The 19,336-nt window shown below is 45.3% G+C and overlaps 1 protein-coding gene across 5 annotated transcripts in view; it reads left to right on the forward strand.

The window, feature by feature from the left end:
• TLR3 (toll like receptor 3) overlaps nt 1-19,336 on the forward strand; it is a 292,328-nt gene that overhangs the window by 181,764 nt on the left and 91,228 nt on the right. For 4 of the 5 annotated variants that reach the window (XR_011194199.1, XM_069200038.1, XM_069200047.1 and 1 more), the window contains exon 3: nt 5,997-6,188. Coding sequence is in view for 4 of the 5 variants with exons in the window: in XM_069200038.1 (XP_069056139.1) it covers nt 5,997-6,188 (192 nt within the window). In the remaining variant the exon portion in view is untranslated. Of the gene's footprint in view, nt 1-1,224; nt 1,282-5,996; nt 6,189-19,336 lie in introns of those variants that run through there. The other variant, XM_069200068.1, reaches the window with a different exon arrangement.

Raw genomic sequence — 19,336 nt, forward strand, 5'->3', positions numbered from 1 at the left:
TTAGTCTTTTACTGAATATATGATTTTAAAATTATTGATCCATGTGTTATGTTAATTAACTAATAAACTACATTTGATTGTTTTCTTAAAGAAAATATTTGTATTGCAGACCTTAAAGCAGTGATTCTTAACTAGTGGTCTAGGGACCACTAGAGGTCTGTGGTGCCTACTAAGGGGATCCACTACTGACTTGAAAATTAAACAGGTTAAAAGTGTATATAAAGATGCAAAGTATAAGATTCTAAATTTTAAATCTTTCCGTAAGTGTGAAGAAATTTGAAATTCGAGGTGTCCTCAGGTTGATAGTAAGATCAGAGCAAATGCATCAATTAGGTTATAGTATAAAACGTGAGTGGCTTCAGTTGAATTTGAAAAGCTCCAACCGTCCCATTAAAATGAAAATTTTGAATTTTTAAATGTTTGTGAATCAAAATATTTAATCAGTTGTGTATTTGTGTATTTGTTTGATGGATGATTGTTTCTGTATTTGTGAATTGCTTTCAGGTTCAAATCATAGAAGCTGCTTAAACCAAAGTCCCCGGCTTCCAGTAAGGACTCAGTGGGGGTCCCTAGATTCTAATGAGTGCAGATCCCGGATTCCAGTAATGTTTAATTGGTGGTCCACAGAAGTCAAAAGGTCATGAACTTCAATTCACTAAAATGATAGGGGTGGTGAAGTGACATCACATGCCGTTCCACCTTTATTTTCACTAACACATACACATGCTTACACATATACACACATTCACACACATGCTGTCACTTAAACACACTCTGACCCACAAGCATGCACACAACATACATTTAAAAGTATTGTTTACTTTCCTCAGCTGCCAGGGAGGGCCCTGTTCCAGCTAGTTGAGATCCATTTTTATTACACTAATGGTGAATAATATTATTAATTGTTAGTGTAAAAAATAAATAAAAAAAAACAAGGAAAGTGGATCCCCAACCAACGTCCACAAGGACGAGTTCCCCATTTGTTCCTGCCACTGATTTTGCCACCTCTGATGCCAGAGGTTCAAAGGTAAGGGGCAAGCCAGGGGTCGCAGCTGCAACCCATGACAACCCCTAAATGATGTCCTTTGAAAAGGTTAAGAAACATTGACCTAAAGAAACCCATTGTTCTTTATTGTAGGAAGAAAAAAATCAACTTTATACCTGTATTACCAAAGTCATTTGTTTTAGTATGTTTTTGTATGTTTTAGGACTACATATTGTGTTGGAATTTTTGGAGAGATGGTCGCTGACCAGCAGTTTCACCCTTATGCTAGTTTGACGGTGGGTTTCCATCAGTGCATTGTGCAGTGTTGCATAATTTAGTCAACCTTGCTATATAACTTGCTTTTCTCATACTGCATAATTCCAGTGACCCAACTGAGATGTTGTTTTAGGGACAAGGTTAGGTGTTGTCTCTGAGGCAGTGGAGGACTGACATTATACCCGACCTCTCTGCTTCCTTTGTCTTGTGGCTCACCCCACCTTTTTGATTTACCTACTGCCATCAGCTGCTCCAAGCATTTATACTATGGAGTAATTTAAGCTTTTCCTCCAAAGCTGATCACATTGCATTAAGCTAGTGACATTCCTTTCACCGTGAAATCCTTGATTATTATAAAGCAAAACTGATTTTTAAATATCCTCCTCCCATAATATTGTATCTACTGCATCGGCTACCACAGTATTGTAAAGGTCACTGTGTGTATAAATAGATTACGATAGACTTACTAATCTTAACTCCACGTGTATGTACCTTGACAATATATATCTTCAAAGTACGTAGGTGTGGAGTTAAGAATAGTAAAACTATCTTTTTATAAATACATACCTTCAATATTGTGGTAGACGATATTCTGACTGCAATATTATGGGTTGATGATATTTATTCTGTTGATAGTGTAACAACCATCTGAATGACACTGACTACAAGCACTGTAAGAGTGGCTTGACCAACTTTACCACAGTAAAATGCTGGGAAATGTGCATGCCTTATGTTTTTTACTCAACTGGTCAGTCAAAGAAACCACAAACCCCTCCCATACCAAAATATTTTGGGGGGAAAACCAACTTCATGATAGGTTAGGAATCTGGAAGGTACTGTACATAAAAAACCCAAGTTAATCCCAAGTTAGCAGGACAAGCTGTAGGAGGCTGGCCTGTTTTGTAGTGGGTACCTAAAGTACTTACACCTTATACCATGTCCAGTTATCCCCTATTAGTGAAATGTAGGCAGTGTTCTAGCAGCTTAGGCTGTCTATAGGTATCTGTAGCTGAGCAACTTAGGCTGAACTAGGAGACATGCAAAGCTCATCCAATACCAGTATAGTTACACAGTACTTATACACAATAAAAGACAATACTCAGTGTTACCAAAAATAAAGGTACTTTATTTTATTGACACAAGGCCAAAAATATCTTAGAGGCAATACTCCTTCTGGAGGTAAGTATTATACACAATATATACACTAGAGACCAGAGTCAGGTAAGTAATTATTCATAGAATAGTGCAAACAGTAGACAGTACAATAGAAGGCAACAGGCCTAGGGGCAACACAAACCATATACTAAGAAAGTGGAATCACAAATTACCCCCTAGGCAAGTGCAGCGTGTAGAGGGGTGCTGGGAGTGTAAGAAAACACCAAAAGTAAGTAAAATACCCCATCCCAGAGCCCAGGAAAGTAGGAGTAAAGTACTGCAAGTTTCCTCAGGACACACTACAAGTCAAGAAAAGAGTTATTGCAAGAACCAAGCAATACTGCAAGCAACAAATGGTGGATTCCTGGACCTAAAGACCTGTGAAGAGAGGAAACCAAGTCCAGAAGTCGCAGAAGATTCCAGGAAGGGCAGGAGCCCCTGCCAACCTAGAAGATGGTGCAAAAGAGGATTCTCCTGTTAGGAGAAGTCTGCAGAAGAGCAGCAAAGAAGATGGCTGCGGGTTCCTGCGTGTAGCAGGAGATGTCCCACTTCGTCCAATAAGCCTTGGTTCAAGCAAGGTTGTGGTTTGTGTCAAAATTTAGGTGCCTGGACAAAGGACGGACCTGGGGGCGTCATCTCGGACTGAGGAGGCAGAGGGGGATCCTCCTGGATAGAGCCCACAGATGACCAGGCAGCACCCACGGGAGTCCCAGGACACAGGGACAAAGAATATGTAAAATGCAGTTGGTGCAGCACAACAAAAGATAGTCCCACACCGCCGGAGAACAACTCAGTGAGTTGTGCGTCACAGGATGGAGTGCTGGGGACCTGGGTTACACTGTGCACAAAGGATTCCTGGAAGAAGTGCACAGAAGCCCAAGGAGCTGGAGATGACACAGTGCACAGGGGTACTGTGGCAAACTGGGAAGGCAAGCTCTTACCTCCTCCAAATTTGAACAGCTGGACCTTAGGACAGTCTGGGTCGTGTTGGTTCACCACCTGGTTTCCAGGGAGCACACTTGTCGTCAGGAGAGGAGTCCCAGAGAACCGGTCATCGTCGTAGATTGTGCCAGCAGGAGCAGGGAAGTGACTCCATCACTCCACGGGAGATTCCTTCGTTCTTCTGGTGCAGGGTGAAGACAGGGAGCCCTCAGAGCGTGCACACCTAGGACATTTTTGCAAATGCTGGCTGGAGCTGAAGTTACAGAGTCACAGTAGCCTTCTTGGATACTTTGTTGCAGTTACAGTGCTTCCCGGAGCAGTCTGCAGTTGATCTGGCGGTCAGAAGCTGAAGCAGAGAATGCAGAGGATTCCTGGAGTAGTCTTGCAAGCTAAATCTGAGGAGACACCCACACGAGAGACCCAAAATAGCCCTGAGAGGGGGATTGGCTACCTACTCAGGTATGCACTTATCCAGAGGGGTCTCTGACGTCACCTGCTGGCACTGGCCACTCAGAAATCTCCAGAGTGCCCCCACACCTTGGAATCCAAGACAGCTAATGCCAGGGACACACTGGTGGAGCTCTGTGCACCACCCTTGGGGTGGTGATTGGCAGGGTAGTGGTCACTCCCCTTTCCTTTGTCCAGTTTCGCGCCAGAGCAGGGACTAGGGGTCCCTGAACTGGTGTAGACTGGCTTATGCAAGGAGGGTACCATCTCTGCCCTTCAAAACATTTCCAGAGGCTTTGGGAGGCTACTCCTCCCATGCCTGTAACACCTATTCCCAAAGGGAGAGGGTGTAACAGCCTCCTCCTAAAGGAAATGCATTGTTCTGCCTTCCTGTGACTGAGCTCCTCAGACCCCAGGAGGGCAGAAACCTGTAACCTGTCTGTGAAGTGGCAGAAGCTGTAGCTGCAGTGCAAGCATCAGAGCTGGTTTGGCAGTACTGGGGGTCCATGGTAGAGCCCCTAGGATGCATGGGCCCCCAATACCAGATTTAGAATGGGGGGACATTTCCATGATCTTAGACACCTCACATGGCCATATTCTGAGTTACCATTGTGAAGCTACATATAGGTTTTGACCTATATGTAGTGCATGCATGTAATGGTATCCCCGCACTCACAAAGTCAGGGGAATTGGCCCTGAACAGCGTGGGGACACCTTTGCTAGTGCAAGGGTGCCCTCACACTTAGTAACTTTGCACCAAGCCTGCAGTAAATGAAGGTTTGACATATAGTTACTTAAGTTACTTAAGTGCAGTGAGAATGGCTGTGAAATAGTGTGTGCACTATTTCACTCAGGCTGCAGTGGCAGTCCTGAAGAAAGGTTTGTCTGTGCACCTTATGGGTGGCACAAGAAATGCTGCCGCACATAAAGATCTCCTGGAAACCCAATGCCCTGGGTACCTAGGTAACATATACTAGGGACTTATAAGAGGGAGGTTCAGTGTGCCAACTGGAATTGGAATATGGAGTCACTAAACTATAGTGACTAATTTGGTAAGTAGAGAGAGCATAAGCAGTGGAGTTCTGATTAGCAGAACTTCAGTGACACAGTTAAGCACTACTGACAACACACACGTTTGGCTACAAACTATGAGCCCTGGGGTCCTGGCTAGCAGGATTCCAGTGAGACAGGCAAAACATCCTGACAAACAGGCAGAAATTGGGTGTAACATGCCAAGAAAGATGGTACTTTACACAAGCAAAACCTTATTTTGAGCCTTTCAAATTGGAGAACATAAATTATGCTGTTTGTCTTAATTTGAGACCCATAGTTGCCAGGGCTGTAGTTTATTCACATATTGATTAGAAATAAAATGAACCACTTCCAAAGTATACAAAATTCGTAGTACTTCAAAATGCAGGTTTTGAAAATGTGACTTCATATCAGCCACAATGCTCTCGGCATTAGGTTTTGGTGTGAGCTAGATTGTGCCCTGCACGTAAATGTCTTTTATGTACTTGCCACACAATACCTACACAGAAGGTAGCCATTAAGTTACAGAGAGGGTACAAATCTTGTCTCAGCTGATTCATGGTTTTAACCACCAGCTATTTGAACCACACTTTAAATTCTGTATCTTAACCCTGAACGGAAGAACTATCTGCCTCCCATCCTGCTTAGTAAATTTCAGAGTTGGTCTTAAAGCACAATATTTCCAATTTCTCCAAAAGAGTGGGCAGTAACCAATAAGGTGTCTAGACATATTTTACGTTCATAAAAGGTGATATAATGCAGTTACATTCAGCTATTGTGGTTATATTTGATATGTTTCTCCGTATAGTAGAGGTTATGTAATGATGTGTTAGGTAAATTGGTTTTATTGATTGTACTCCCATGAGCTTCTCAGCACTAGTTAGTTGAATTAGTTGCTTATTTGGTGATCTGTGTCTACCAGAGGTGACCTTAGAATACGTCCTTTTTTGAGGCATTTATTAGAGAAGACTGCAGACAACAGGCCCAGTTGCCTTTAGGCTGACAGAAAGCAGATCATTCCACTTCTGTTGCTAGCCAAGAGCTTCTAATGTCTCTATGTGCAACTAAATGCACTACATGGTTTATTACTGTGTGTATTTGTGGCACCAAAGCAAAAGAATATTGTATTTCTTTTTTTCTCTTTGGTGTTTCATTCTAGAATTTGAGAAAGCTTGATGTATCTCGGAATATGTTGCCTTCATCAAAACTGGGTTTGCAGCAGCAACTGCAGAAACTTCAAGAGCTTAGGTTGGCTTCCAATAAGATTAATCAGGCAACTAAAGAGGATTTTGGATTTCTCAGCAACACGTCCTTAGGCTTACTTGACTTGTCATCGAATCCTCTGCAAAAGGTAAGGCATGCATTTTATATGTAGACTGGGTGTCTAAAAGTACAACTATGCTCATAGCTGATTATATAGTATGGTGTGGGAAAAAGGTTTAACCATGCAGTGGAGGTGACTTTAATTAAACAAAGTATTTTTTTTTTTTTTTAGTTTAGGATTAGGGAACAAGCAATTTTTTGCTTTTCGATCGTGGGCTATTATAATGTCTAATTTTGTTGTGTAAATCAGATGTGAAGTAAAACACTCTTAGAAGCTCCCGGAAAATAAACAGTGTAAGTACATTATGTTATTTGATAGGTACATCAGAGAATATATTTTACGCCACAGTCAGTCCTTTTTTTGTTTGATTTTGGCGAGTTGTCTGTATGTTGTTCATGAGTAAATTTATTTATTGTACACTTTCCAGTCTTGGCAGGCCTTTTCTGTTCTAGCCTTTTCTCTACCCTGTGCTGTCTAAACCTCACTGTTTTATTGCCCTGTGGAGTCATTTGTGTCTAATTTCTTCTCTCCATTCTATCATTTATTATTTTTTGTTGTTATAAAGGGCAACATCTGCCAATGTATATTCACACTTTTAAATTCTCTCCCACTTTCCTTGTTTTTTGGTCATCCCAAAAGACTCTTAGGAAACAGAGCTATTATATGTAGCATCGATTTACTATGAGCTTTAGCTCAAATTCTATTGCATAATTCAATGGCTTTCTTGTTTATCTCAGTTCCCTTCTCCTAACTTGAAATCTTTCCTCCCTGTTCTTGTCTTTGTTCTGCGCAAGTAGCATTTTGGTCTCACCATGTTTTGACCGGATAAATTGTATCCTTCCACTACTTACGTCAGGGACCTATCAGGGACCTATTTTAGTTTTTACATGTTTGGGAAGCATTTGAATTTTAGCACTCTTTGGGAGTGCATGGCCCCTGCCGTTGTGTGTCCATTTGTTTAATTCCTTCTAACCTCTTTCCCTTCAACTCTTGTCTACCATATCACTTATTACCTCCCCTCCACTCTCAAGTCATTGTTTCTTGCCTCCTAGCTCCAACCTCCCCACATTTTATCCCTCCCTGCTTGCATACTGCCCCTTTCCTTCTTCTTCTTAATCTTCACCCTCGCATCACCGCAGGAGCAGATGACACCATGGCCCTCTCTTCCCATCAGTGCTTCGTGCCTTCCTCTTTCAATGGTTGGCCATTGGCTGTATAAAACAAACAACCACTATCAGTCCCGTCTTCACTCGCATGCAAGATACTGCACAGCGTATCACTTTGTATACCGAGAATGTAACCATCCGCACATTAACTGACAGCAAGTGGGGAAAACAAAATTAGTGCATATTATCCTGACATCTTTTTCGGAAAATTAATTGCCATTCTGTTTCAGTGCTTGATAGGCGTAGAGCTCTAACGTGAGTAATAAAGGTAACAGTAGCATGTATTTCACTGGTGTGTGCTAATTTTTGCCATTTAAGTTAATAACGTTGCTGCTATAAACTCCTGAAAAGAATATAACTACAGTAACATAGCACAGAATCGTCACCTACCGGGCCAGTGCACATATTACATGTAATGAGTTTTCAAAGCTGCACAGTGGTGTTGCACATTGAGACTGAAACCAAACTCCTCTTGTCTCATGATCTATGAAATAAATTTGAATTTTGGGACATATTGTATAGTGCTGTATATATATAGACTCTCAAAATGGGTGTCCTCTGTTTTTGTTAAGATGTTTAAAAAGTTACATTTTTTATGCATATCGGGCAAAAAGGGGGTACAAACCACAGAAACTCGTCTTATGGGTAAAAGGCCGCTTTAATAGAACAGGTCTGGTATAACAATAACCTTGGCTTTTAGCCTCACAAAACTAGAAACCTCACTAAACAGTATTTCCTCCTAACCCCTCCCCCACCCTCTCAGCTTGCCCCACCCCAATAGCCCTTTATCAATCCCTTCGCCATCTGTCCTGCTGCCCACCTTCTGTAGTTCCCCTTGCCTTTCCTTCCATGTGACCCTTACTAAAACCACCCTGCCCTCAAGTCTTCCACTTCATCCCCTTCCCCCCCCCCAAAGCCTTTATATGCTACTTCCCCGCCCCACCAGACCTGTCTACCAGCGGCATGAAAATCTAACAACTTCATACAACAAACACAATTACTAAATAACATACCTGTCCTGTTAGAGCCTCATTAAGCCTACAAATAACTCAATTAAATCTGCCCCACTACAAGCAATAGAAAGAGCAAAATTATAAATTAAAGCTAACCCCAAAAAGAACCTCCCCAAATTGCAAAGAGGGAGGGCGGGTGGGCCCAAAAAACAGTACCGCCTCCTGGGTGTGATAACGGCCGAAGAGGCCGCCCACACCCCACCCACCCCATATATACCCACCCTTCAGACCCACCCCATCCTGAAACCCTTAACCAATCCTCTTCGACCCTTCCCCGTGGCTCGTCCCATTGCCCGATCAGCCCGGGGGGAGACCGGGCATGCCCTCTGCTCCCCCCAAACCCCCATCGGGCAAAAAGGGGGTACAAACCACAGAAACTCGTCTTAGGGGTAAAAGGCTGCTTCAATAGAACAGGTCTGGTATAACAATGACCTTGGCCTTTTAGCCTCACAAAACTAGAAACCTCACTAAACAGTATTTCCTCCTAACCCCTCCCCCACCCTCTAAGCTTGCCCCACACCAATAGCCCTTTATCAATCCCTTCGCCATCTGTCCTGCTGCCCACCTTCTGTAGTTCCCCTTGCCTTTCCTCCCATGTGACCCTTACTAAAACCACCCTGCCCTCAAGTCTTCCACTTCATCCCCTTCCCCCCCAAAGCCTTTATATGCTACTTCCCCGCCACACAGGAAAACCCGCCAGGCATTTTCCTGCCCCACCCAAAAAACATACTAACGATCCCAAAGCTTCTCGCCCAATAAATCTGCAATCATGATTCTTAGATCCAGCAAATAATACTCATTCCCCATAAAAGACAAATGCACACCATCCTGCCGAAATAAATCCTTGTCTGATGCTACTAGATTCTCGTGATACAAATAAGAAAACCCGTGATCTCTACAAAAATTTTTCATCTCCCTGTTCACCTTCTTCCTCTGTTTCTCAATTCCTGAAAAAGAATATGCTCCCCTCCAAACTCTGCGAGGAACCAAGCAAGTCCAAACAACATGGGTCCCAGCCCAAAGATCCTTTATCCTTACCAAATCCAATTTCATTGCTTTCAAAAGTCCAATACCGGAAAGAGACACCAAATCATTCTCCCCAAGATGGATAACCAGCAAATCTGGGCAAACCCCACGCTCAAGCCTCCTTGAAAGAACCAACAACAATTATCCCCATCTCATGCCGCTCTTACCCACCCAACTGATCCTAATTTTTGCTCCATCCAAACCCAGTTGCTTTCCGAAATGCCTGGAGGCTGCCTGCTTCTCCGCCCACCGCACGAACGAGTGCCCCACTATCCATACGGAACAGCTTCCATCAGGACCCTCGACACAACCTAAGAAAAAACAGCAAAATTTCCATGAAACATATTCCATATATCTTGTAACAGATAGTTAAAGCAATGAAAATAGTGAGAGATAGCAAAGAATGGAAACTTTTGTTATAAAAAATCCCCCACTGTAACAAAAACCCGATCACAGCAAATTGGAACCGCAGCCCAGTAATAACCCACCCATCATTTAAAGGAATGAATATAACGCTTAAAACATTGCGATTTCCACCTCCCCAAACCCATAATCGCTGTGTCAGAATTACCCATCCGTTTGGCTTCTGTGGCTGCTCCAATCCGGAAAGAATGTGTTCCATAATGTCTAGAATCAATACCTAATAAACCCAAAGCTTTTTTTAAAACAACAAGTACCTGATGAGCCTTTAACATAGAACCATCCTGATGAATAAATACAAACTTTGATAAACCTGTCAGATCTTCCGCAAATGACATCCACAACTTAACCGGACATATACAAGATCCATTACCCCGCAAAACCACTTCCTGACCCCTTCCCAACTGGTCCCTCTTAGTCACCTGGAGCCAAAGAATTACATTACCATTCCTTACCTGCACGTCTGAATGAAGTAGGCTGCCATGCTCCTTAACTCCCAGAAGTTCCGAAACCCGAAACGCTCCGTGAAAAAGCCATGACATACAGAGCGATAATAATTTAACTTCCCAACCTGAAAAACAAACTTGGCTCAAAACACCCAAAATCTCCTGCAAAAGTTGCGATGTTATAGGACGCCTCCTGTCCATCCTCGCCCCCATCTCTCTAGCCCAACCAGAAATTAGACGTCTGCACAACTCACCTTCCACCGGGTCATAACCCTAAAAGTACTTACCGTAAAAAGAAATGCCTGATAACTTACCAGATATGGTAACTGCTGATAAACCCAACTCTATCTGCTGCATAATAAACTGAACAGCATCCTCTCTCCTCTGTGCCAACCCCTCCAAACCTCCCACCCTTTTAACAGCACCTGAATCCAAAAATTCCAACCAGGCCTGAGCATAACTCCTCCGAGTGGACGGGGCTATGGAATGCTGGACGAGCTCCAACATCCTGATTCTCCTAACTCCCACAATTCCCTGGGAACCGTCGTCTTCATCACATCCGCTCCCGGTGCCAGACCACGGAATCTCTGCCACTGAAAACGAGACAGGGCATCAGCCACGTCATTGTTGATTCCAGGAACATACTTTGCCTTAAACATCACATTAAACGCCAAACATTTCAACAAAAACACTCTCAAAAGCTTGTGCACCTTCTCATCTTTTGCTCTCTGAGAATTGACCAAGTTAACTACTGACTGATTATCCACAATGAAAATAACATTCCTATTTTCAAAGGTGGGATCCCAAAGCGTCAATGCCACAATCAGCGGAAAAAATTCCAAAAACGCAATGCTATGCTTAGCTTTTTTCCAACTCAATGGCCAACTTTCAGCCGCCCAATGTCCATCCCAGAAAATGCCAAAACCATGTGCTCCTGCAGCATCCGAAAAAATTTGAATCTGCCAAAGCCAGTCGGAATCATCAACCAACATAGTAACCCCATTGAATTTCTGCAAGAAATCGATCCACATCCTCAAATCTTCTTTTACACTTGCACGAATGTGATGGTGCGGTAAAACCGCTCCCCGCATTGCAAAACCAAGACGCCTACAAAATGCTCTGCCAACCCGAACTACCTTGCAAGCAAAATTCAGGTGACCCAGCAAACTCTGAGCGCGACGCAACTCCAGTTTTGGCTTTTCAACCGCTTCCTCCAACAACAAAATCAACTGCCTCACTTTCTCCGCCGGTAGTCGCACCTCCATCTTCAAAGAATCCAACTCGATACCCAAAAAACTCAAACACGCCGAAGGCCCTTCCGTCTTTTCTCGGGCCAAAGGAACCCCAAAATTAGCCATCACTTGTTCGAAAACCGCCAATGCTGAACCACATTCACCAGACCGCGGTCTCCCCACCAAAAGAAAGTCATCCAAATAATGAGTGACAAACCTACAACCTCTCTGAGCTTGAACAAACCATTGCAGAAAAGTACTAAACATCTCAAAAAGAGAACAAGAAACTGAACAACCCATTGGTAGCATCCTGTCAATGTAAATGGCACCCTCGAACTGCATGCCCAACAAGGAAAAATCTTCAGGATGAATGGGCAAAAGCCTAAAGGTAGACTGAATATCTGATTTCGCCATTTCAGCCCCGCGCCCGCACCTTCTCACCAAAGAAATTGCAAAATCCACTGAGGCATAATGAATAACAGAATCTTCCGGGGCAATAAAATCATTAACTGATGCCCCCGCCGGCCAAGATAAGTGATGAATAAGGCGAAATTTGCCTTGCTGTTTCTTAGGGACAACTCCCAAAGGTGAAATTGTCAAATTATGTAACGGCCAACTATAAAAGGGGCCCACAATCCTACCCAATTCCAGCTCCTTCTGGAGTTTTGCCCTCACCACTTCCGGAAACTGCCTCGCTGACTTCAAATTATTGGCCCATCTCCTCAACCTCGGACCCTGATAACACAGTTTGAAACCTTCTTGAAAACCCCTAAGCAAAACTCTTGCATCATCTAACCGAGGATAAAATTGCAACCAGTAACTCACAACTTCCAGTTTAATAGGAGTAGGGCCCTTTACTTGCCAGCTGCTGCCCATGAACCCTGCCTCTATCTGATCCTCTACCCTGCACCCCTTGCCCAGCCCAGTTAAACCCTCCAAAACATTGATACGCTGGGTGCCTACCCCCGCAGTTTGAACAATCGTGCCTAAATTTACACTGTTGCCTGCTGCACTGCCCACTATTAAATGCCCAGCATGCTCCATTGTGTGGGAAATGGCCTCTCTGTCCAAAACCCACCCCAGCCTGGGTGGGACGCCCCTGAAAGGGCCTATACTGAACTGGTAAACCACTTGCCGTATGCGTCGTTGGGGCATTCCTTGCCGTCCTCAGCCACTGCATCCACAATTCATTATCAATCTCTCCCCACACCTTCTCCGGATACATAACCTTCCGTGCTCGAAATTCTTCATCGTAACGAAACCAGCCAAACCCTCCATAATCCATTTGGGCCCTTCTAACCACATCCATATACTTAAACAGTGCAACACAACAGTCCGGAAAACGCTCACATAAAACACTGGCATAGATCAAAAATGCCGAAGTCCAATTTTCAATTGTTGATGGAACCTTAGGCCTACGGGCCAGCTCCCATTCCTCCTCCTTAGAGCCCTCTTTAGCCTGCACCTCTCTATGAAGTAGTTTAAATACATCAATGAACTCCCCTTTCCAAATCTTCTCCTTCAAACTTCGAGTGAGATGCGCCCCCAAAGGCGTCGACACTCCCATGTAAGGCAATTTCTTCGCTTTAGAACCGCCTGATGTACTTTCGCCTGACCCAACCCCAGCCTGCCCCATACTCACCTGATTCACGTCTTGCTTACCTGACACCGAATCCCTAATGCCTGACGAACTTTCAATCTTCCCCGCTTGTACCCCCGCATCCTCCACTTGAATAGTCACCAGACCCAACCAAACACCACCGAACCCGCATCCCCGGCCATCACCCTCAACAACTGGACCCACATCAATACAGAAGAAACCAAATCCATCATGAACTCTATCCACTCCGGCGCCCCCTCGGACCCCTGCCCGCACTTCATCTTTAACAAAGCCGACGACATCATCGCCCCGCACCTCCAGACCGTCATCAACTCTTCTTTTTCTTATGCCACCTTCCCCGAATGCTGGAAACACGCCGAAGTCAACGCCCTACTAAAGAAACCTACGGCTGACCCGAGCGACCTGAAAAACTTCCGCCCCATCTCTCTTCTGCCTTTCCCAGCCAAAGTAATAGAGAAGACCGTCAACAAACAGCTGACCACCTTCCTGGAAGACAACAACCTGCTCGACCCCTCACAAACCGGATTCCGAACCAACCACAGCACTGAAACCGCCCTCATCTCAGTCACAGACGACATCAGAACCCTGATGGACAACGGGGAAACAGTCGCCCTCTTCCTCCTCGACCTCTCGGCTGCCTTCGACACCATCTGTCACCGCACCCTAATCACCCGCCTCCGCTCCACTGGGATCCAAGGCCAGGCCCTGGACTGGATCGCTTCCTTCCTCGCAAACCGTTCCCAAAGAGTTTACCTCCCTCCGTTTCGCTCAGAACCCACCGAGATCATCTGCGGCGTACCCCAAGGCTCATCACTCAGCCCGACACTCTTCAATGTCTACATGAGCCCCCTCGCCAACATCGTACGCAAGCACTACATCATCATCACCTCCTACGCCGACGACACCCAACTTATACTCTCCCTCACCAAGGACCCCGCCAGCGCCAAGACCAACCTACAAGAGGGTATGAAGGACGTCGCAGATTGGATGAGGCTCAGCCGCCTAAAGCTGAACTCTGAAAAAACGGAAGTCCTCATCCTCGGCAACACCTCGTCCGCCTGGGACGACTCCTGGTGGCCCACGGCCCTCGGCACCGCACCGACCCCCACAGACCACGCCCGCAACCTCGGCTTCATCTTGGACCCTCTTCTCACCATGACCAAGCAAGTCAACGCCATGTCCTCCGCCTGCTTCCTCACCCTCCGCATGCTCCGCAAGATCTTCCGCTGGATCCCCGCCGACACCAGAAAACCCGTGACCCACGCCCTCGTCACGAGCCGCCTGGACTACGGCAACACCCTCTACGCCGGGACCACAGCCAAACTCCAAAATCGCCTGCAACGCATTCAAAACGCCTCGGCCCGCCTCATCCTCGACATACCCGGCAGCAGCCACATCTCCGCACACCTGAGACACCTGCATTGGCTCCCAGTCAGCAAAAGGATCACCTTCCGACTTCTCACCCACGCACACAAAGCCCTCCACGACAAGGGACCGGAATACCTCAACAGACGCCTCAGCTTCTACGTCCCCACCCGCCTCATCCGCTCCTCTGGCCTCGCACTCGCTGCTGTCCCTCGCATCCGCCGCTCCACGGCGGGTGGGAGATCTTTCTCCTTCCTGGCGGCCAAGACCTGGAACTCCCTCCCCACCAGCCTCAGGACCACACAGGACCACTCCGCCTTCCGGAGACTCCTAAAGACCTGGCTGTTCGAGCAGCGATAACCCCCCTTTCTTTCCCTAGCGCCTTGAGACCCGCACGGGTGAGTAGCGCGCTTTATAAATGTTAATGATTTGATTTGATTTGAATAGCCACATCCACATTGCTCAAATTATCACTTTTGTTGCCAGAAACTGCCCCAACCCGGCCCGATACATTAGCGACCTCACCTCTAAGCAAATTTCCGGACAATACTTTCTTGCTGCCTGCAGGACGATCGCTCGGGACCGCCTTCTTGCTTGATGAATCTTTCGTGACTGCAACCGTCTGAACTGTATCCTCCTCTTCATAATCCAAAGCCTCCTCTTCACATGCCAACCCTGACAAAGTGCCCTGGCCTGCCAGAAGTGGCTGCAAACCACTAACATTGGAAGCCGAATATCCTGCTCCGCTAACGGATACCTCCCTCGAAGTCAGGCGAACCGCTCGGGCTGCCCCCTCTCTTCCACCCGGTGTCCTGAAGGTGCCCGAACCTCCACCGTTCGATGAAAAACAGCCGGCCGCTCTAGCCGCTGTTCAGCTGCAGCCACCTCATGCCCGCCCAAGGCATGAGCAACATCGCACCCAGGACGGTATGACCTCTCACCTTGCTGCCAAAAATCAAGCCTAACTTGTGCTGACCCTGCCATGCCATCATCCACTGCTGCACCACAAATGGTGCCCCTAATAACTGTACCCTGCTCATCAAAAAATTCCACCTGCTCACCTGCCCTCAAGACCGACTGGTTAGACACTTCCCACTCCTGCACCCTATGCACCATAGGACTCACTTGCCGAGGAATCCATTGAACCGGTCTGCCACCTTGCACAGGTAAACCCACAGACACCGGCAAATTCTGACTACACCCCTCACCATATAGTCCATTACCCTTCTCCAATTCATCGTCAGAATCTAATACAATAATAACATCCTCACAAATTTGATCCACACCAACCTCTCTGCTGACCCCCGGCTGTGAGTCCTCATTGAAATCAGCATTTGACAAAAAACCCGAGGGGGCCGCCATATTGGCTGCCATTCCTAAGGTTCTTTCCTTTGAAAAGGACTGGGTGCTCCCCTCGCTTTCTAAAGCGAGTTGAGCGTGTTGTGCGCGGCTCCTGCCAGCGCGCCACCGCCTAACTGCTTGCGCGCCAGTCTCCAGCTTCTCAGCATGCCTCACTACAGGCACCTGTGACGCGCGCGATCTCACATCCTGCGCCACCACCTGCCAGAAACTGCTCACCGCAGCCATCTGTAATGACCCCCGCCCGAGGGCCGCTACGCGCTGCCTGAGAGAAGATCCTAATCGCCTAGGGACCTTAATCCCACCCCTCCTGCCAGAGCGACCCCCCGGTAAGTTTTCCCCTACTTCGTTTTTTTCCTGAAAAGCGCGTTCTGGTGAAACTGATACTTTCCTACCAGAAACGCTCTTTGTTTTAAACTTTCTATACTTCTTGCGATTATCGCTGCCGACACCCCTTCAGCTGACAACCGTTTTGGTCGTTTTAACCCCACCCATGCCTGCTCTAATACACCTTCTTTTATCAGGTCCTCACATCCCTCCTACTGTAGAACCCTCAAAGCTTCAACAACCTTGTTGGGCTCCATAACAAATACCAGGACTCTATAATTCAAATACTAAAATATCACTATAACCCCACAAATAACAATATTCGACACACTAAAAGAACTCTTAAACCACACGCCCCCAAAAAACAGTACCGCCTCCTGGGTGTGATAACGGCCGAAGAGGCCGCCCACACACCACCCACCCCATATATACCCACCCTTAAGACCCACCCCATCCTGAAACTCTTAACCAATCCTCTTCGACCCTTCCCCGTGGCTCATCCCATTGCCCGATCAGCCCGGGGGGAGACCGGGCAAGCCCTCTGCTCCCCCCAATCCCCCAGTGTCAATAGTTTAACTTTCAAAGGGTTTTATGCACAGTATCAGGCCATGTGAGTCTAAAAAGACCACATCCCTAGGACAATAAAGAAAACCTTCACAGGACAAAATTCAGAGTTAAAACCATAAAGGTTTATTCAAATTTGAGTCAGTACAGAAGGAAAAAATAGGTTGTTCGATTCATAAGCAGCATCAATAATGCATAAATAAAGCTAATTGAGAAAGGTAATAACATACGATCACCCTGCACAGCAAGAAGATAGTCAGGACCAAAATATAGTTCATCAAAGAATTAGCATAAATCTGCTCAGGTCAAAAATCAAGGTAAATATAAATATGAATGAAAATTGACATACTAGCACGGAGTCTAACTTTGTGAAAGTAAGCAGAAAGTCAGCACATATCCCAAGGCATACTCGCAATGTGGTGTGAAGTGAGATCATAGGTCTAAGGACAAATCATCACACGTATAAACATGATAAAACCCTCACAAAGGATCATGAAAAGTTGAAAATACAGGAACATTCAGCACATGGCTTCCTTCTTGAGAAATACAAAGTGATACATTTCCGCAACCCCAAAATAAATTCAATTGTGATTATTTTCTGAAAAGGAAAAACAGAGAGGAGAAAAAATGCACATAAAAAAGCTTTTTCACAAACAATGAACTGTGCGTTCATCTTCAGCAGTTTTGAAGTGGATGTCTGAGAGCAGGCTGAGACCTAGTAATGCTAATTTAAGGTCTATTTATTTGAACTGTGGTCTACTGATGTTAATCTAAACACATTGAGATAAACAATTATTTTTAATGATCAAAAACACTCAATAGTTGTCCTCGTCCACGCTGACAAAGCCCTCCACGACACTGGACCGGCCTACCTCCACGAACGAGTAAACTTCCACATACCAACTCGACAGCTCCGCTCTGCCGACCTTGCCCTCGCTACAGTCCCCCGCATCCAACGCACCATCTGCGGCGGCAGATCCTTCTCCCACCTCGCTGCCAAGACCTGGAACTCCCTCCCTACCAACCTACGCAAGACCCAGGACCTCCTACCCTTCAGAAAGCACTTTAAAACATGGCTTTTTGAGCAGTAACTGGCAACCCCCCCACCACCAGCGCCTTGAGACCCTAACGGGTGAGTAGTGCGCTTAAGAAATTATTTGATTGATTGATTGATTGAAAGGAAGATCACTGTTCTACTGGCGTTAAGTATCTAAAGTAAAAAAAAGTGCAGCAAAATCCCATTTCTTTTGCTATCTGTGATTACCTGTAGCCTATAATGGCAAGTGACCCTGTTCTGCAGTTTTTTTTAACATGGCACCCATTGCCTTTTTGGTAGGTTGTATAGTTAGTTATTTGAAAGTATCATGCCAGCAGTAAGTTTTAGGCTAAACAAAAGAAAGACTAAAATAAACAATTCTTCTACCATTTACACCAGTAAAAGTGGATTTGTTTGGATTTAAAGATGTCTTTGTGCAAGCAAAGTGAGGTATTGCTGCATCAAAGCGTCTATTGATGCTGAATTGCAGCCTTGTCTACTTACAGCCTTCTAACTTCCTCTAACTGAGAAAGTAAGCAATTGGGCTCAATAAAATGTGTCTTAAGTAATTGCAAAAAGTGCAAAATATAGCTGAAGGGAAAGATGGATTTCTACAAAGATGTGAAGTAAAGGTTAGCAACTTATACAGTTGCTGGATTGAGTGTATTAAAAAAGAAAGCAAGTTTCAGCCAAAGGGAGTCTGAAGAAAGGGAAGGATCCGGTTTTCTGAAGCCGAGCACCTTTGATGCCTATGATACTGGAAGTTATTCAGTTACTTACCTGGTAATTGCATTACTCTAATTCCTCCTTCCTTGCTTCAGTTCATTACGGTATGAGTCAGTCTTGCTTTTGTAGACACACACGTCCTAGCACTTTAAGCAGAAATGCTCTCACCTCACCACTTCTCCTGTTCAGTTGCTAAGCTGAGCCCAAAAACTTAGTTGTGTGGCCTGAAATGGGAGGGAAGGACGAATGTATGAATTGGAGCAAGGGAATAGGGCTCATAGTATTACAACTACCAGGTAATTGAAGCAATACCCCAGAGTCTCCTTCCTCACTGAAATGATAACGATAGGAGATTTAACAAGCAATAAAACCAGCCAGAAAACAGAGTTGCCATCACCAACTCAAAATCGTATCTTTATTTACAATAGAAACCAAAAATTGCAAAGCTCAGCATAGACTCTTTTATTGCATAGAGGCTAACACCTTTAATCTAAAAACATCCTCCAAGTCAATCATCTATGCAAGTCTGTAATGATATACAAATGTTGATGGTGATGCCTTGTTGCAGCTCCACATATCTCAAATATGGGAACTCCCGCAGCACTGCCGTAGAAGATGACACACTATGAGTGATGTGCCCTAGATCTCTAAAGGAGGGACCTGACATACCGCTCTGTAGGCTAGTGTGTTCAAGGTTCTTACCCAACGAATCAAGGAAGCTTTCGAAGGCTTCTCCCCTTTCTTGGCTGAGCTAAAATGACCAAACAGGGGTTCCAACACACTAAAGGAAGCCCTCTAAGCAAATATATTTGAGACATTGTCCTGTCATCTAAAAAATGAAGTTTATTTTCTTCTGAGGAAGGAAGAGGAAAGA

This window comes from Pleurodeles waltl, chromosome 1_2 (assembly GCF_031143425.1).
Source record: "Pleurodeles waltl isolate 20211129_DDA chromosome 1_2, aPleWal1.hap1.20221129, whole genome shotgun sequence".
Taxonomy (NCBI): Eukaryota; Metazoa; Chordata; class Amphibia; order Caudata; family Salamandridae; genus Pleurodeles; species Pleurodeles waltl.